Genomic DNA, 18,857 nt, shown 5'->3' with positions numbered 1-18,857 from the left:
GCTCACCCAGGTTGATGCTGTTGGTCACACGCTGATGCAGCCTTGCTGTCTGGATGGGCTTGTGGTACAGCGGCCACAGGGTCGGATCACTCACAGCTGCCCACACATGAGACAGTGGCTGGGACACCACGCTTGCCCCCAGGAAGCCATGCCGAGTAGAAGAAAACATCTTGTAGTAAAGCTGGACCTCCTGCTCCTCACCCTGATAGCTGGGGAACACCAAGGGTAAGGAAGAGGAAGAAGAGGTAAAAACTGGGCTCCAGGGTCAGAGAGTCGCAGCTTGGGGAGAGGGACTCAAGGAAGCCAGGGCAGAGAAGGGAAAAGAGAGAGGACCAAAAGGACAGCCAGCAGGCTAGGACAAGATGCTGGGCAAAGGCACTTACTTCCAGCCAGCTGCTGCCTGGCCGCTGAAAAGGTTGTGCAGATTATCTGAGCAAGCAGCCATCACCTGGAGACACAGCGATCACACCCACATTAGCAGGCACAGGACAAACCGGACCCTTGGATTAGCCAGTCACTCCAGCCAGCATGCACCCAATACCCCTTCTGTCAAGGAGAGCCACTAGCAGCCATGCGGCCCTCAAGTGCCCTGCTCTTTCCCTCTTTTCCCTTCCTCCCCACCCAGCACAGGTCTGATAAAGGAACCACGGGGAAAAGTGGAACAGTTCCTCACATCAGCAACAGAGAGGTCTATGATGTGCTTGGCCAAGTCCTGATAGGAGGAGGAGAAGCAGGTCCCCAGGCTGGAGAGGCTGGATGGAGAACAGCAGCAGCTGCCCAGGGAGGTTCTGTGGCCTACGATGAATGGGCAGAGGCTGTGAGACAGCATGATTATCCAGGCATCAGAGCAGCAACAGCCTCCTGAGGGACAGTGACTGGGGTCTGATAACCTCAGGCCAGTGACTCCCTAGGATCTAGGAGACCTCAGCCCCCAAAGTCCCCAAACCAGGCAGGTAGCTGTGTGCCCTCAGCCCCCTCCACTCACTGTAAGCTAAGGTCTTCCAGGTGGACCCAGCCAGACTCAGGTGACTGTTCCTCACTGTGGAACTGCCCCGAACATCCCCTATCCAGGAGTCACTGGAATCAGGCAAGTTTATGTCCCCCTGCATAAAAGAAAATGCTCAGGATCAGAGCAAAGGCAGATAAAGAGAAAAGCAGAGCACCAGAAAGCCCATGCAGAATTATCTCCTCCAACTCTGAACTGTGCCAACAGTTTCCAACATAAAGGCTCAACCGTAAAAGATCTTCCCCGCTGGGATTACAGAAGGCTGGATGCCCCCCCCAAGAAGTTGAGAGCAATAGAAACCTGTCCCTGGATGATCTCCCCTTATGCTTCAAGCCATAGGCTCAAAGATGGCTTGTAGGAGAGTTCCCAAAAGGAACCAGAACAGACGCGGAGCTCAGAAGACCCAGCAGAGAGCATCAGTGGGTGTGGGAGTGGGAGGGCTTTCTACCATTGTGGCCATGGCTAGAGCTGGGATCAGTGGGATAGCAAACAAAGCCCAAGCAGAAAGCAGGAGAGGGGGAGGAAAAGCAACGGGCTATGAGAAGCCTGACCCTGGTGCCTCCACACGCGCTCCACCCCGCCCCGCCACGCCCCATACGGCGGCTAAACCAAAGGTCCTAATTTGGAACCAGATGGGGATGATCCTCTGGATCTGCAATATGTTCCTTCCACCTTTATCTCAGCCAGCAACTCAAGGACATGACCTTGACTCCTGCTGGACCTAACAGGCATCATCCATCTAGAGGCACCAACCTCTATCATCAGTTCTTAACCTGTTGCTACTCTAAGACAAGAAGAGGTGAACACAGACAGTTCCACCTCCATCCTTGCCTCCATTCCTCCTGCTGCAACATTACAAGTGGTCTCTCCTACTTTAGGCGGGTCCCTCTGTCTCAGACTGAGGTCTTGTGCCCTCTTCTTGGGAACTTTCCACTGCTGATCGTCTCCTCCTTCACCTGTTGCCTCTGCCTCACCCGCTTCGCTGAATGCTTCCTATAAGCATTTAAGTATGCAAACCCATTAAAAACCTTCCTCACAGGGGTCTTTGCTCTCCCACCCACAGATACGCTTCTTGAAACAACTGTCACCATTTGCCATCTCCCACCTTTCACTCCCTTCTGAACCCGCTTAAACCTAGCACCTGCCTCACCACTCCGCCAAACAGTAAATCACCCAGGTCCCTGTGACGTCCATGTGGCTAGATCTGATCCACAGTTCCAGGCCCCTTCTTACTCAGAGTTCTCTCAGGAAGCTCTCTCAGAGAACTTCCACTCAGCCAGCCTCTCCCTTCCACTTGAGATACTCCATTCCGGAGTGCCCTGGCTCCTTCCTGGCTCCCTATCTCTGCGGTGCTCCTTCCCAATTTCCTGGGTTGGCTCACCCTCCACAAACAAAAACTGATACTCTAGGATTCTTTCAAGACTCAGGCGTAGGCCCTCTTTTCTCCCTCAATAATATACTCCTGGGGAATTCTGTCTTCTCCCACTGCTACGCTGATGACTTCAAAAAATAAATACCTATGGACCAATAAATGGATCAATAAACATTGATCCATGGATCAATAAATATTGCTGAGTCAACTGGGTGCCATGTGAAAAAAAGATTATAGCAGAGACCCATTTCATACATCATGCCAATACATACTCTTCAGGATTTGTGGCTCAAAAATATATGGAGTGGAGGAAAACTATTGTTACTACAGAACAATAAAAATTTAAAAAATTATCTCATAGTGGGGCTATGCCTTCCTAAACGGCATGAAACTAAACAGAAGCCATGAAACTAAAGACTGACGAACACTAGGCAACATAAAATTAACATTTTCCTAGTAGTAATAAATGTCATTAACAAAATAAAAACAAACACACGACTCATCTAGGAAAAAACCCACTGGTATCTCATATGACACAAACGGGTAATTTCCTTTATATAACAAGGGCCTCCAAAACCAAAAAGACTAATGGCGGGGTGGAGAGGGGGACATAATCCAGTAGCCCCGAGAACAAAGACAAAGGGTCTGAAGTACCTTACAAGGCGTGCGATCTCTGACACAAGGGCAGAACCAAACTGCAAGCCAAGACTAAAATGAAGGGTGTATTCTATGCCTCTCACCCTGGCAAAGACTGAAGAAAATAACCTTTAGCACAGTGGGCAGGTATTACTTAGGAGTGTAAACTGGCATACTGTGGAAATATTTACCATGTATTTTAAATTAAAAATGTACATATCCTTTGACCTAGCAAAGAACAGATGTTCTTTCATGTAAGTATAAAAGCAATAAACAAACACTTTCAAATATGAACTCAGAGACCCTAGAGAAGGTGCTCGTGAGCCTTTCTGAAGAAATTACGGGGGAGGGATTGCCATGGTGGACTACAGAATGCTGGGCTAATCACTAGAGGTGAGCAGAGTCCATTTAATCTAGCGTAAGAACATCTCTATGCATGCTAACATTATAAACAATGTAGAAATACTGTAAAAAAAAAAAAAAGACAAGGTGGAAATACACTGGTTTCCTCATGTTTTATCACCAGGGTGAAAAGAAAACTGCTAAATCTAGTAATAAAGATTATATAAAGATACAAAAGTGATTGTGAAAAGAATTTTTTTCAAAACTTCCAGACTATCAGAAAAAAGACACACATATTCATCCTCAATGCAGAGAACATATAAACCACACGATAATAAAAAAAAATTTTTTAGATGTCCATGGGAATATTCATAACAAAAAAAACCTCAACAAATTAAAAAAATAGAAATCACATTTGTCTGAAATCATACATACTCAAACACACAACAAAAATGCTTAGCAAAATTAGAAAACACAGGAGCCTTTCTACCAAAAGTTTTTAAAAACTCTTAACAGCTGGGGCGCCTGGGTGGCTCAGTGGATTAAGCCGCTGCCTTCGGCTCAGGTCATGATCTCGGTGTCCTGGGATTGAGCCCCGCATGGGGCTCTCTGCTCAGCAGGGAGTCTGCTTCCCCCTCTGTCTGTGCCTGCCTCTCTGCCTACTTGTGATGGGATTGAGCCCCGCATGGGGCTCTCTGCTCAGCAGGGAGTCTGCTTCCCCCTCTGTCTGTGCCTGCCTCTCTGCCTACTTGTGATCTCTCTCTCTGTCAAATAAAATAAATAAAATCTTTAAAAAAAAAAAAAAACACACGATAATAAAAAAATTTTTTTTAGATGTCCATGGGAATATTCATAACAAAAAAAACCTCAACAAATTAAAAAAATAGAAATCACATTTGTCTGAAATCATACATACTCAAACACACAACAAAAATGCTTAGCAAAATCAGAAAACACAGGAGCCTTTCTACCAAAAGTTTTTAAAAACTCTTAACAGCTGGGGCGCCTGGGTGGCTCAGTGGGTTAAGCCTCTGCCTTCAGCTCAGGTCATGGTCTCAGGGTCCTGGGATCGGGCTCTGCATCCATCGGGCTCTCTGCTCAAGCAGGGAGCCTCCTTCCCCCCCCCCTCCCTGCCTGCCTCTCTGCCTACTTGGGATCTCTCTGTCAAATAAATAAATAAATAATCCTAAAAAAAAAAAAAAAAAAAAAAACAACACCACAAACCTCTTAACAACAACTGGATCAAGGAAGAATTACAAACTGAAATTGCAAAATTATTTAAAAATCGATAAAAATAATTTATGGAATATAACTAAAGCAGGGCTTGAATAGAAATTTTTAGCTTTAAATATTCACAACAATGAAAAAATGATAAATGAATGCTATAACAATTATACACCAACAAATTAGATAACTTAGATGAAATGGACAAATCACTAGAAAGACAGGAACTACCAAACCTGACTCAAGAAGAAATAGAATATTTGAACATTTAATGAGATACTAAATTAGTAAACAAAAAAATTCCCATAAAGAAAATTTCACAAGATCAGCTTCATTAGCTTCAAATCTACCAAACATTTAAAGAATTAACACCAATGCTTCACAAATCCTTCCCAAAAACAAAAGAGGGTATACTTCATAAGTCATTCTGTAAGTCCCTGACACAAAACCAAAGACATCAGAGATAAATTACAGATAAATATCCCTTTTGCATAGAGACACAAAATTGCCAACAAAAATTAGGAGACTGAATCTAGCATCACAGAAAGAGAAATATACACATGACCAAGTATACAACATTCCTGGGATATAGTTAGTTCAACATACAAAAATCAATCATGCAATACAACATGTTAATAAAGGAAAAGATCCACACTATCATCTCAATAGATGCAGAAAAAGCATCTGACTAAATTCAACACCTTTTCGTGATAAAAATATTAAACAAGGCACCTGGGTGGCTCAGTGGGTTAAAGCCTCTGCCTTCGGCTCAGGTCATGGTCTCAGGGTCCTGGGATCAAGTCCCATATCAGGCTGTCTGCTCAGCGGGGAGCCTGCTTCCCCCCCCCCACCCCCTGCCTGCTTCTGTTCTGCCTATCTGTAATTTCTGTCAAATAAATAAAATCTTTACAAAAAAAAAAAAAAAAACCACTCAACAAACTAGGACTGGAAAGGAATTACCTCTACCTGATAAAGATTATCCACAAAATACACACAGTTAACAACATACTTAATGGTGAAAGGCTGGATGGTTTTCTCCTAAAGTCAGAAACAAGGATGTATGCTCTCAGAGCATTTCTATTCAGCATTGAACTGGAGATTCTACTGAGGCAATTGGGCAAGAAAAAAACAACAAAGGCAGATGCTATGAGCTGGTACAGAATAACCTAAGGAATCTGCTAGAAAACTATTAGAACTAGTTCAGCAAGTGTACAGGAGACAAGATGAATATACAAAAATCAACTGTATTTCTGTAGAGTAGCAATGAACAAACTGAAAATGAAATTAAGAAAAAAAAAATTTAAGAAATAAATGCCTGGATGGCTTATTTGCCTAAGTGTCCAACTGCTGATTTTGGCTCTGGTCATGATCTCAGAGTCCTGAGATGGAGCCCTGCATTGGGCTCGAGCTCAGTGGGGAGTCTGCTGGGGACTCTGTTCCTCCCATCCCTCCCTCCCTTTCTCCTTCCCTTTCCCTCTCTCTCAAATACATAAATAAATCTTTTTTGAAATTCCATTTATAATAGCATCAAGGGAATAAAATGCTTAAGAATAAATTTAACAAAAAGAATTCAAAACTCCTACTCTGAAAACTATAAAACACTGCCAAAAGCAAAGACCCGAATAGAAGGAAAGCTAGGCCGTGTTCATGGATCAAAAGACATTACTGTTAAGATGTTTAATGTATCCCAAATTGACATACAGAATCAGTGCAATCCAAACCCAAATCTCACCTGACTTCTTTGCAGAAATTGATAAGCTGATTCCTAAAATTCACATGAAAATTCAAGGAACACAGAATAGCCAAACAATCTTGCAAAGGAACCAAGTTGCACACTTTCTGACCTCAAACTTTACTACAAAGTTACAGTAATCAAGACAGTGGAACTGGCCTAAGAACAGACATATAATTCAATGGGATAAAATTCAGAGTCCAGGGGCGCCTTGGTGGCTCAGTGGGTTAAAGCCTCTGCCTTCAGCTCGGGTCGTGATCTCGGGGTCCTGGGATCGAGCCCCGCGTCGGGCTCTCTGCTCTGCAGGGAGCCTGCTTCTTCCTCTTTCTCTGCCTGCCTCTCTGCCTACTTGTGATCTCTCTCTGTCAAATAAATAAATAAAATCTTAAAAAAAAAAAAAAAATTCAGAGTCCAGAAATAAATCCCTACACTGATGGTCAGTTTATCTTCAACAAGGGTGCCAAGACAATTCAATGAGTAAACAATAGTTGTTTGAACAAATGGTTCTGGGACAGCTAGATATTCACATGCAAAAGAATGAAATTTGACCCCTAATGTTGGCTCAATATATACAAATCTTAATTGAAAATGGATCCAAAACCTAAATGTAGAAACTAAAACTATACAACTATTAAAAGAAAATACAGGCATATTGTGGAAATATTGCAGATCTGGCTCCAGACCACCGGAATAAAGTAAATCAAATTGATTTTAGTTTGTTTCCCAGTGCATAAAAAAGTGATGTTTACACTATGCTGTAGTCTACTAAGTGTGCATTATCATTATGTCTAAAAATATATACGTAAACCTTAATTAAAAAATACTTTACTGCTTAAAAATGCTAACCATCATTGGAGCTTTCAGTGAGTCATAATCACTGACTACAGATCACCATAAAAAATATAATAATAATGAAAAAGTTGGCAATATTTCAAGAATCACCAAAATGAAGTGAACAAATGCAGTTAGAAAAATAGCACTGAGAGACTTGCTTAATGCAGGACTGCCACAAGCTTTCAATTTGTAAAAAACACATTATTTGTGAAGCACAATAAAATGAGGCATATATGCCTATATAGGCATAATCTTTGTAACCTTGGACTGGGCAACAATTACTTAGATATGAAACCAAAAGCATAGGAAATAAAAGAATAAGTAGATAAAATGAGCATCATCAAAATATTTGTGCTTCAAAGGACATTACCAGAAAGTGCAAAGACAATACACAGAATGGGATATAATTTTTACAAATCATGTAATTGATAAGGGACTGGTACTAAAATATATAAAGAATTCTTAAACTTAACAAAAAGAGAACCCAGTTATAAAATGGACAAAAGATCTTAATAGACATTTATCCAAAGAAAACATACAATTGGCTAGTAAGCACATGAAAAGATGCTCAAAGCCTTTAAACATCAGGATAATGCAAATCAAAACCACAATGAGGTGCCCTATCACATCCACTAGGATTACTCTAAATAAAGAGAAAGGTCAGATTTCCTCTGGCCAGTTTCCGACAACCTGTTTCGTGACCTCATCCAGTAGAAGGCTATTTTATTTTTACAACTGCTCAAGTATTGACATACAAGATGAAGCAAGATGCCACAAGAAATGCTGCCTACACTGTGGATTGTGAAGATTATGTGCATGTGGTAGAATTTAATCCCTTTGACAGTGGGGATCCAGGAAACCTAATGGCATATGGTGGCGGTAATTATGTGGTGGTTGGCATATGTACATTTCAGGAGGAAGAAGCAGACGTTGAAGGAATTCAATATAAAACACTACGAACATTTCAGCATGGAGTCAGGGTCGATGGCATAGCGTGGAGCCCAGAAACTAGACTTGATTCATTGCCTCCAGTAATCAAATTTTGTACTTCAGCTGCTGATATGAAAATAAGATTATTTACTTCAGATCTTCAAGATAAAAATGAGTATAAGGTTTTAGAGGGCCATTCAGATTTCATTAATGGTTTGGTGTTTGATCCCAAAGAAGGTCAAGAAATTGCAAGTGTGAGTGATGATCATACCTGCAGGATTTGGAACTTGGAAGGAATGCAGACAGCTCATTTTGTTCTTCATTCCCCTGGAATGAGTGTGTGCTGGCATCCTGAGGAAAGTTTTAAGCTGATGGTTGCAGAGAAGAATGGAACAATCCGGTTTTATGATCTTTTGACTCAACAGGCTATTTTATCTCTTGAATCAGAACAGATGCCATTAATGTCAGCCCATTGGTGCTTAAAAAATACCTTCAAAGTTGGAGCTGTTGCAGGAAATGATTGGTTAATTTGGGATATTACTCGATCCAGTTATCCTCAAGATAAGAGACCTGTCCACATGGATCAAGCCTGTTAATTCAGGTGGTCCACAATTAATGAGAACTTGTTTGCAACCACTGGTTATCCTGGCAAAATTGCAAGCCAGTTTCAAATTCATCATTTAGGACACCCTCAGCCTGTCCTCATTGGTTCTGTAGCCGTCGGATCTGGCCTTTCCTGGCAAAGAACACTCCCACTGTGTGCAATTGGAGGAGACCACAAGCTGTTGTTTTGGGTGACTGAAATGTAAAACAAATTTTCTGTGTCCCTTAGATCCATAAACTTTGTATTTTTAATACATATTTTGGAGAATTTCTTATTTTTGTATCAAATACACTGTAAACTCTAGAAGTGTCCCAATTGTTGTTTCTGTTAAATAAAATATTAATGGTTTGAAAAGTAAAAAAATAAAAATAAAAAAAAAAATAAAGAGAAAGGTGTTGGCTGGGATGTGGAGAAATGCAATGCTCATATACTGCTGGTGGGACTTTAGAATAGTGTAGCTTCTGTGAAAAATAGTTTGGTAGTTGTTAAAAACGTTGAAACACGCAGTTACTCTATGACCCATTAACTCAACTCCTAGGCATATACCCCCAAATCATGAAAAACTATGTCCATACAAAACCTTTTTCCTTTTCAAGATATTGGTCAGAGAGAGAGAGATTGTGTGGGTGCATGCAGGTGCATGAGCAGGGGAGGGAGCAGGCAGTGGGAGAAGCAGGCTCGCTGCTGAGCAGGAAGCCTGGCAGCACGATCCCAGGACCCTGGCTGGGATCATGACCTGAGCAGAAGGTAGATGCTTAACTGACTGAGCCACCCATGCACCCCCCAAAACTTTTTTTTTAAGTCAATAAGTCTTTATTTAAGGAATTTTACATGTGATTCCTCCTAGTGCCAATCACCATAGTTCCTCCAAAGTCAGAATCATAATCTTCAAAACAGCCCCTTTAAAAAAAACTTTTGTTCAATCCACAGTTGTTGCTGTGAGTCCGGAATTCCTTCAATTGGGCTTCTTTGACCTCCACTTGAATATGGACATACTTCAAAAATCCCCCACCTGTATTTTGAGATCCAATTTCTCTACAGCCATGTTCAGGGTCAGTGTAGATGGATCTGCGTGGTTCTCAATTTCAGACACCCTCTAAACATGAATGAGTTCAAACGCTATTCACTCCTAAACTATCACACCCTAGAATTGCACAGATTGTTGGGATACACCCATACCCAAGATTTTAAAAATCTATTAGGTCTTTCACATAGTTTTACAGCAGAGAGACGTCTTGCAGTTCTTTCCCACAGACCTAAAACACAGCTCCCACACCAAACCTTAATGTGAATGTTCATTATTAGAATAGCATTATTCAGCATTATTCAGAATAGGCAAAAAGTAAAAACAATCTAAATGTCCATCAACTGGGGCGCCTGGGTGGCTCAGTGGGTTAAGCCACTGCCTTCAGCTCAGGTCGTGATCTCAGGGTCCGGGATCGAGCCCCGCATCGGGCTCTCTGCTCAGCAGGGAGCCTGCTTCCTCCTCTCTCTCTCTCTCTCTCTGCCTGCCTCTCTGCCTGTGTGTGCTCTCTCTCTGTCAAATAAATAAATAAAATCTTTAAAAAAATAAATAAATAAAAAATAAATGTCCATCAACTGATGAATGAGTAAAATGTGACCTATTCACACAATGTGTTATTATTGATTATACTGGAATGATAGTCTGATACATGCTACAATGCATAAGAACCCTGGTGGGTTGAGTTACTGTCTTCCAAAAGTCCTAACCACTCTTTGTGAGTGTGACCCTGTTTGGATTACACTGGATGTAATCAAGTTATAATGAGGTCATACAGGATTAGAGTGGGCCCCAAATCCAATGACTCGTGTCCTCTAAGAAAAGCAGTGAAGACAACCGAGACAACAAGAGAGAAGGCCATTTAAGGGCAGGGGCAGAGGTAGGAGTGTACAGTTGTAAGGCAAGGATTGCCTGCAGCGGCCAGAACCCCAGAGAAAGCATAAAACAGAATTTTCCCCACAGCTTTCAAAGGAAGCATGGCCATGTCGATGCCATCATTTCAGACTCCTAGCCTTAAGAACTCCAAGAAAATAAATTTCTGTTGTTTTAAGCCACCATGTTTATGGTAATTTGTTACAGAAACTGTAGGAAATTAACACAACCCTGAAAACATTGTGTGAAGTGAAAGAAGCCAGTCACAAGGGACCAAAATGTCCAGAACAAGCAAATCCGTAGAGATGGAAAGCAGTGCTTACCTAGGGCTAGGGATGATGAGTTTGGGGAGTGATGACTAATGGCCACGGGGATTCTTTCTAAGGTAATGAGAATATTCTGAAACTGATTGTAGTGATGGATACATAACTCTGTGAATGTACTAAAAGACAATGAATTACAACAACAACAAAAAAATAAATGAATTAAAGTGCTCAAAAAAAGGAGAGAGAGAAGGGCACAAGACTCAATGTGAAAGAACTACAAATAAGGAAAGCTGGAACAACCTGAGAAATGAAATAAATAATAATATTAGAGGGGCGCCTGGGTGGCTCAGCTGTTAAGCATCTAACTTCAGCCAGGTCACGATCCCATGGTCCTAGGATCAAACCCCATGTCGGTCTCCCTGCTCAGCAGAGAGCTTCCTTCTCCCTCTGACCCTCCCCCTGCTTGTGCTTGCTCGCTCTGTCAGATAAATAAAGCCTTTTTAAAAATGCTACTATTAGATTATAACCCACAGAATAAAATATATATGAGTCAAAAACTGAACAACTTAAATAACTGAATAAATAGGAGAGAAGAATACTTCCTTACAGAAAAATTCTAATTAATAAATGAAGAAGAGGGGCACCTGGGTGGCTCAGTGGGTTGAGCCTCTGCCTTCGGCTCGGGTCATGATCTCAGGGTTCTGAGATTGAGCCCCACATCGGGCTCTCTGCTCAGCAGGGAGTCTGCTTCCCCCTCTCTCTCTGCCTGCCTCTCTGCCTACTTGTGATCTCTCTCTCTGTTAAATAAATAAAATCTTTAAAAAAATAAATAAATAAATGTAGAAGAAATGAGGGAAATACAAAATTGCCATTAAAACAATTACCATTTTAATTGCCATTAAAACACCTGGGTGGCTCAGTTGGTTAAGCCTCTGCCTTCAGCACAGGTCATGATATCAGGTTCCTGAAATCGAGCCCTACATTGGGCTCTCTGCTCAGTGGGGGCCTGCTTTCTGCCTGCCTCTTTGCCTACTTGTGATCTCTCTCTGTCAAATAAAAAATTAAATCTTAAAAGAAAACCACAGTAATAATTTTTTTCAAACAAAATACCCTGATGAATGCTCAAATTAGTAGGCAAAAGCTTGAGGAAAAGCAGGATACTTGCATAGTTTAAAAGTATCTCTGCCAAGATGGGATTGGGAGGGAGACCAACCATAAGTGACTCTTAATCACACAAAACAAACTGAGGGTTGCTGGGGAGAGGAGGGTTGGGTAAGGGGACTGGGGTTATGGACATTGGGGAGGGTATGTGCTATGGTGAGTGCTATGAAGTATGTAAACCTGGCGATTCACAGACCTGTACCCCTGGGGATAAAAATACATTATATGTTTATTTTATAAATAAATAAATTTAAATTTAAAAAAAAGTATCTCTGCCAAATGTTTACTAATTATAAAGAGAAAAATAGTAACTTTGAGTAGACAGCTCCTAGACATCACTGTAACCTCAAGGTTAACACCACCAACAGGACATATTGACATCAAGCACCCTCTGCTATAATGTACTAAGGATAAGGCATTTGCAGGAGACAGTCTTACACAACAGTATCATCTGTCATTGGTCTAAAACTCTAAGGGATGTCCTGTGTTTTTCTTTGCTTTATCTAGCAACCCCAAATGAGAAGGGCACATCGTTACTGTGGTATTCTTGCCAAAATGCATAACTTCAATCTAATCATGAGAAGATAGCAAACACATTCCACAAAACTACTGACCACAAGACAAGACTTAGAAATTATCACAAGAAAAATGAATTAATTTTTTTAAAGCAGAAATTAACAAATTAGGATAAAAACTCCAAAAGAAATAAAAAAAATCTCAACCAGGGATTGGCACACTTTTTCTGCAAAGGTCTAGATAGTATTTGAGGCTTTGTGGACCATTTGAGTAGGTTTCATCTACTCAGAGTTCTGCTATTAGAACATAAACATAACCACAGACAACATGTAAATAAATAGGCAAGGCTATATTCCAGTAAAACTTCATTTACCAAAATCAGATCAGGCAGAGGGCCTGGTCTGGCCAAAGAGCCTTGTTTATCAACTCCTGATCTCATCAGACCACTTTCTTTTTTTCAGAGAGAGAGCATGCGTATACTGGGGCAGGGGCGGGGAAAAGCAGAGGGAGAGAGAATCTCAAGCAAGTTCCAAGCCCAGTGTGGAGTGGATCTCATAACCCTGCGATCATGAATGAAGGTCAAATCAAGAGTTGGACGGTTAACGAACTGAGACACCAGGTTCCCCATATCAACCACATTTTATCTATCCATTCTCCCAATGATGGACTCTCAAATGGTTTCCAACTCTTTATCACTTCAAACAATGCTTTAATAAATAATTTCATACATGTACCCTCATAAACTATGCAAGCATTTCTGGATCATAAGAACTTTATAAGTCTTATAAGATTCCTATTTCCCAAAAGTCCTGCCAACATCTGACTTTCTAATTTTTGACAATTTAATAGGTATAAAGTTTCATTACTTTTTAACTATTCTGGAACATTTTATTCCTAAAAAGAAATATAACACTGATAACAAAACCTGAAACTTATTACAAAAACATAAACTACAGGGGAAAAAGTCATAAATACTGATGCAAAATCCTGAAGACATGGCAAATAGACTCTGACACCACATTAAAATAATAGAGCATATGCACAAGTACACAATGTATTAGAGGATTGATTCCAGACTGCAAGAATGGCTCAATATTATCCCATCAGATGATCATCTCCAAAGACTGAAATAACCATTCCATGTAAGAATGCTCTGTAAAATAGGAATAGATGGACACTTACTTAGTACTGCCAAAGAGATCTAGCTCAGCTCAAAAACTAGCACCCAGCTTACATAGGGAAACACTAGAAGCATTCCTAATAAAGCCTGGAAGAAGACAAGGATGGTCACTGTCATCACTATGATTTTATTTATGCTGGAAATACTAGGTAATGCACTTAGAAAAGAAAAAGAAAATACTGGTACAAAAATTAGAAAGGAAATGGGGAAGCCATCTCTACTTGCAGCTTATGTGGTTTCATGCCTAAAAAAAAAATCGAAAGCAGGGCTCTACAGTATGGTAGCCACTAGCCACATGTGGTTATTGAGCATGTGAAATGTGGCTTGTGTGACTTAAGAGCAAAAGCTATGATTCGATTTTAATTAAATTTAAAATAAGATAGCTTACCTATGATGGTGGCTACTGTATTAGTACAGATCTAGAGAACAGACCAAAAAACAATATGGACACACAAAATAAACATCAATGCCTTTCATACATACAAATAAACAACCATACAAAAGATACAAAGGCAAAACAACAGTAACAAAAATAACATAAAACACATACAGTTACAACAGTAACAACAAAAAATAAAACACTTAGGAATAAATCTGACAAGAAATTGTGAGACATGTCAAGGAAATTTTAAACACACAAAGGTGGCTGGAACTTACTATGTCCTTGGTTAGGAAATTCTATCGCATAAGATGAGATTTCTCCCTAAATCTCAGTTTATAAATATAAATATAAATCAGTTTATAAATTTAACAAAGTCCCATTAAAAATATGAATGAGTTTTTATAAATGAACTAGTTAAGCTAATTTTAAATCTCATATAAAAAGTAAACAAGAAAAAATACTCTAGAAAAGGGCACCTGTATGGCTCAGCCAGTTAAGTGTCTACCTTCAGTCCAGGTCATGGTCCCAGAGTCCGGGGACTAAGCCCCGCATCGGGCTCCCTGCTCAGTGGGGAGTCACTTCTCCCTCTCTCTCTGCCTGCTCCCCTCACTTGAGTTCTCTCTCACTCGCTCTGCTCTCTTTCAAGTACATAAATTTAAGGGGAAAAAGCTCAGAAAATGAAGAACCGGGAGTAAAACACATTATAAACCTTATATAAGAAAAGTTGGCATCCTAAGCTGGTAGAGATGAGCTGCCCAGAGGAACTATCAAATGTTAAAGGGACAACTTGATATCTATATATCTATATTTATCTATATCTATCTATCTATCTATCTATCTATTCATTCAAAATTAACAAAGATTTATTTTATTTTTTTTAATCAAAGATTTAAACATGAAAAATAAAGCCATGTGATTTCCAGAAGAAATCACAGGAGCAATTCTTTGGAACTTTCAAATGAAGAATGTGTTTCTTCTTTTTTTTTTTTTTTTAAGGTTTTATTAAATTTGGACTTTTATTCAGGAGGTCACAAGTAGGGCTTGCAATTCTGCATTTCTTTTTTTTTTTTTTAATTTTTAATTTTTTATAAACATGTATTTTTATCCCCAGTGGTACAGGTCTGTGAATCACCACTCACCAAAGCACATACCCTCCCCAATGTCCATAACCCCAGCCCCCTTCTCCCAACCCTCCTCCCCCCAGCAACCCTCAGTTTGTTTTGTAAGATTAAGAGTCACTTGGGGCGCCTGGGTGGCTCAGTGGGTTAAGCCGCTGCCTTCGGCTCAGGTCATGATCTCGGGGTCCTGGGATCGGGTCCCGCATCAGGCTCTCTGCTCAGTGGGGAGCCTGCTTCCTCCTCTCTCTCTCTGCCTACCTCTCTGCCTACTTGTGATCTCTCTCTCTGTCAAATAAATAAATAAAATCTTTAAAAAAAAAAAAAAGAGTCACTTATGGTTTGTCTCCCTCCCAATCCCATTTTGTTTCATTGATTCTTCTTCTACCCACTTAAGCCCTGATGTTGCATCACCACTTCCTCATATCAGGGAGATCATATGATAGTTGTCTTTCTCTGCTTGACTTATTTCGCTAAGCATGATACGCTCTAGTTCCATCCAAGTTGTTGCAAATGGCAAGATTTCGTTTCTTTTGATGGCTGCATAGTATTCCATTGTGTATATATACCACATCTGAAGAATGTGTTTCTAATTATGATCAGAACATAGACAATTAAGAGAAAAACTGACAAAAACTTCTGAATGGCTCCAAACACAATAAGCAAAGTCAGAAGAGAACCAAGAACAGAGACAAATGTAACTCCTATCAGACAAAGGGCTAGCTTGCCAAAAGAACTCCAGAGATTGGTAAGAAAAAAATAGAGAAATGAGTTACAGATATGAACAGATAGCTCAGCAAAAATCAAACATTTGATAACAACTTGGTGAGAGCATGGGGGTAACATGTCTCTCTTCTGTTGCTGGTGGGAGTATAAATTGGTACATCTGTGTGAGGGAAAACTTGTCAATATTAAGATCTCAAATACATATACTCTTTGAGTCCACTTCTAGGTATATTTGTACATGTACAGAATGACACATGCACAAAGTTATGGATGGCAGCACTGTTCATAACAGCAGAAGACTGAATTCAAGCCCCCTTGTGCAACAGCACTGTTGCCTCGGGGCCAGGGGACGGAGGTGTCAGTGAAGGAGGAGGACCAGGTTCTCAGGCAACGGGAACAGGTACTGCCCTATATATCTTTACAGATGTCCATATTTTTTGTCTTTTCTACCACATGAATGGTAGAAATACCATATGATAGATTATCTATGCAAAAACATGACATTTATTAACATGCAAAGAGGAAAAGGAAACACTGTATCAGCCGTTAAAAAGGATGAGTCAGCAGCAGATTTGCCAGTGTGCAGTGCTATCCAAAAGACATTCCTCAGGATGAAAAGGGACAAAGCAGGTAAATACAGTATGCTGTCATTCATGTACTTTAGAAATATACACACATTCTCAAAAATAAATAAAATATATAACAAAAAATAACAAAATTTTAAAGAGAAAGAAAAATATATCTAAAAAACAAGAAAATTTACAGAAAAAGATATGTATACTCTTATAGATATTAAAACATAGAATGTCGTCCAGAATGCCTCTGGAAATATACCCCATACTGGTGTGTGACTGCTCGGGGGAGGGAAAACAGGAGACTGAAAGATGAACTTGATATCATATGTCCTTTGCTACCGTCTGAATACTATTTTTACTATGTGAAGTTTAATATAAAACAAATTTCAAATTCTATATCCCTGCCAGACCTTACCCCTAAGCTCCATATCTATATTCCCAACTGCTCTCCTCGCCTTTCTCACAGGCACTCTAAACCCAGGAAAACCAGATTGATGATGCTTCCCACAAAACCTGTCCTCCTCCAATGCTCCAAGGTACTGTCGCCATCACGGTCCCCTCAGCTGCTCAAGCCAGAAGTGTGTGTTGTTCCCAGCTCCACCCTGTCCCCTCCTCTCACAGGCAACGGGCTCCTGTATCCTGGGGATGCTCTCTGTCCACAGCACTCTCTGTGCTGGGCTTCACTGCCAGGGCTCCTGACAAGGCGATGGGCAACTCTCACTGGGCTCTACCCACAGCTGCTCTGCCCCCTTCTCCTGCAATCTCATCATCCTGCTCCCCTGCTTCAAAGCTTTACAGCAGCTTCTGGGAAGTAACATGATCACATGGATCCAAAAAGGGCCAGAATTCACAACAGTCTATGTGATCTTCCCTTTCCTGTCTCACTATTCTCCAGCCACACCAGCCTTCTATTAGTTCCTCCAACTCTTCCTCCCTCATGGCCTCACTTGCCAAGCCCTCTGCCTGGAAGACTGCGCTCCCACCCCCATCTCTCCTGACACCTGACCCCCCAGCACTAACCTCTTCTGTTAACTGCCTTTCACCCCTCCTGATCTCAGTTTAAAAGGCACCCTCTTCAGACTACCTTTGTTGACCTACCAGACTAGATCAGATCCCGTTTTATATTGGCTTAGTACCCCTTCTTCATATAACTTACTGAGATGGTGATTAAATAGGCACTAAATAAGCTGTACATGGTTTTTCTCACTGCTATATCCCTAGGGCCTAAAATACTACCTACAAAATAAACACTTGTTGGATGAACAAACAGGAAGTAAGAGACAAAACTAAAACCAAAGGCTACCTCTCATCCACAAGAAGGGCTCATGTCAGCAGCGGCCTCCAGGAGGGAGAATTTCCTGCCCCAACTCTTGCCTCCGTTCTGGCCCCTGACTCACTGTTAGCATCTGCCTACTCACCACACTGTCTGGGGACTGAAGCTGGTCTGGCAAGGCTGTGCTGCTATTGTAGCCAGAAGTAACACCAGAGGAGAGGCTTCCATTGGAGCTGGTACACAGGGAGTTGGACGTGGCCAGGGTATGCAGCTTTTCTTCTTCCTGAGGACAGGGGGATGTCAACCAGCTTCTGGTGTAACCTACCCACTACCCCCACTCCACCCGACACCACCAGTCCTCACCTCCCCATCACCCAGCACCTCCCACCTCAACCTGAAACCCTCAGGCCTCCCCACAAGCTTACCCCAACTAAAAACCAAAGCTGCCTCCTCCCAGCTTCTGGCCTTGGGACAGGAGCTGGTCAGAGCAGGATGACATGGAAAAAGAGTGAGCACAGCTTTGAGCTGGTACTAGGAGTCTGACACCTTCCTCCATTTACCACATCCTGACTCAGAGGCAGCTCCAGTGAAGGCTGACCCAGTCTGACATCTGCTCTAGAACTACCCCGACATCACCGGCCTGTCCCACTTCCCACCCTCAGCAGCTGGGAGATGATCTGCTGGCGGATTCTCAGCTTCTCCTGCTCAGTCCGCTCCCGTAGCCGGGCCCGGGCCCGGGCAATCTCCACCTTGGCCTCCTCGCGAGCACGCTGGTATTCTTGCAGCATCAGTGCTATGTCAGAGGCGGGGTGAGCAGACCGTGATGCCGACCCTGGGCTCCTGAGGAAAACCATAGGGTGGAGAGATGCCCTCTAACATTATGGGCAGGTGGGTGACAGCCTTGGCCTGCTCATCCCAGACCTATTCAACACCATCCTCTCTTTGCCTACAGTTTGGTTTTACAACGCATTTTGAGGCTCAGGCCTACTGTCTTACATGGTAGGTTACAGCCGCTCTGCCCACCCTCTCCCATGACCTGTCCCCTGTCCTCACCCTATGCCCTCCCACATCCTCCTCTTTCCCTTGTCC

General features: G+C 41.7%; 2 protein-coding genes across 8 annotated transcripts in view; one reads left to right on the top strand and one right to left on the bottom strand.

Moving 5' to 3' along the window:
• STARD9 (StAR related lipid transfer domain containing 9) overlaps nucleotides 1-18,857 on the bottom strand; it is a 123,861-nt gene that overhangs the window by 2,643 nt on the left and 102,361 nt on the right. For 5 of the 7 annotated variants that reach the window (XM_059181293.1, XM_059181294.1, XM_059181295.1 and 2 more), the window contains 6 exons: nucleotides 18,425-18,608; nucleotides 17,914-18,051; nucleotides 986-1,103; nucleotides 674-795; nucleotides 384-448; nucleotides 7-209 (listed from right to left, as the gene is read on the bottom strand). In XM_059181293.1, coding sequence (XP_059037276.1) covers nucleotides 7-209; nucleotides 384-448; nucleotides 674-795; nucleotides 986-1,103; nucleotides 17,914-18,051; nucleotides 18,425-18,608 — 830 coding nt within the window. Of the gene's footprint in view, nucleotides 1-6; nucleotides 210-383; nucleotides 449-673; nucleotides 796-985; nucleotides 1,104-17,913; nucleotides 18,052-18,424; nucleotides 18,609-18,857 lie in introns of those variants that run through there. The other 2 variants (XM_059181297.1, XR_009355527.1) reach the window with 2 other exon arrangements.
• On the top strand, nucleotides 7,793-9,050 carry LOC131836175 (nucleoporin Nup37-like). Its single transcript, XM_059181300.1, is given in 1 exon segment — nucleotides 7,793-9,050. A coding segment is annotated over 1 exon segment (981 nt). The 5' UTR covers nucleotides 7,793-7,904; the 3' UTR covers nucleotides 8,886-9,050.

The sequence above is a fragment of the Mustela lutreola genome, chromosome 7 (genome assembly GCF_030435805.1).
Source record: "Mustela lutreola isolate mMusLut2 chromosome 7, mMusLut2.pri, whole genome shotgun sequence".
Classification (NCBI taxonomy): Eukaryota; Metazoa; Chordata; class Mammalia; order Carnivora; family Mustelidae; genus Mustela; species Mustela lutreola.
The sequence above is the reverse complement of the archived record's forward strand: the minus strand, read 5'-3'. Positions and strand labels throughout refer to the sequence as shown.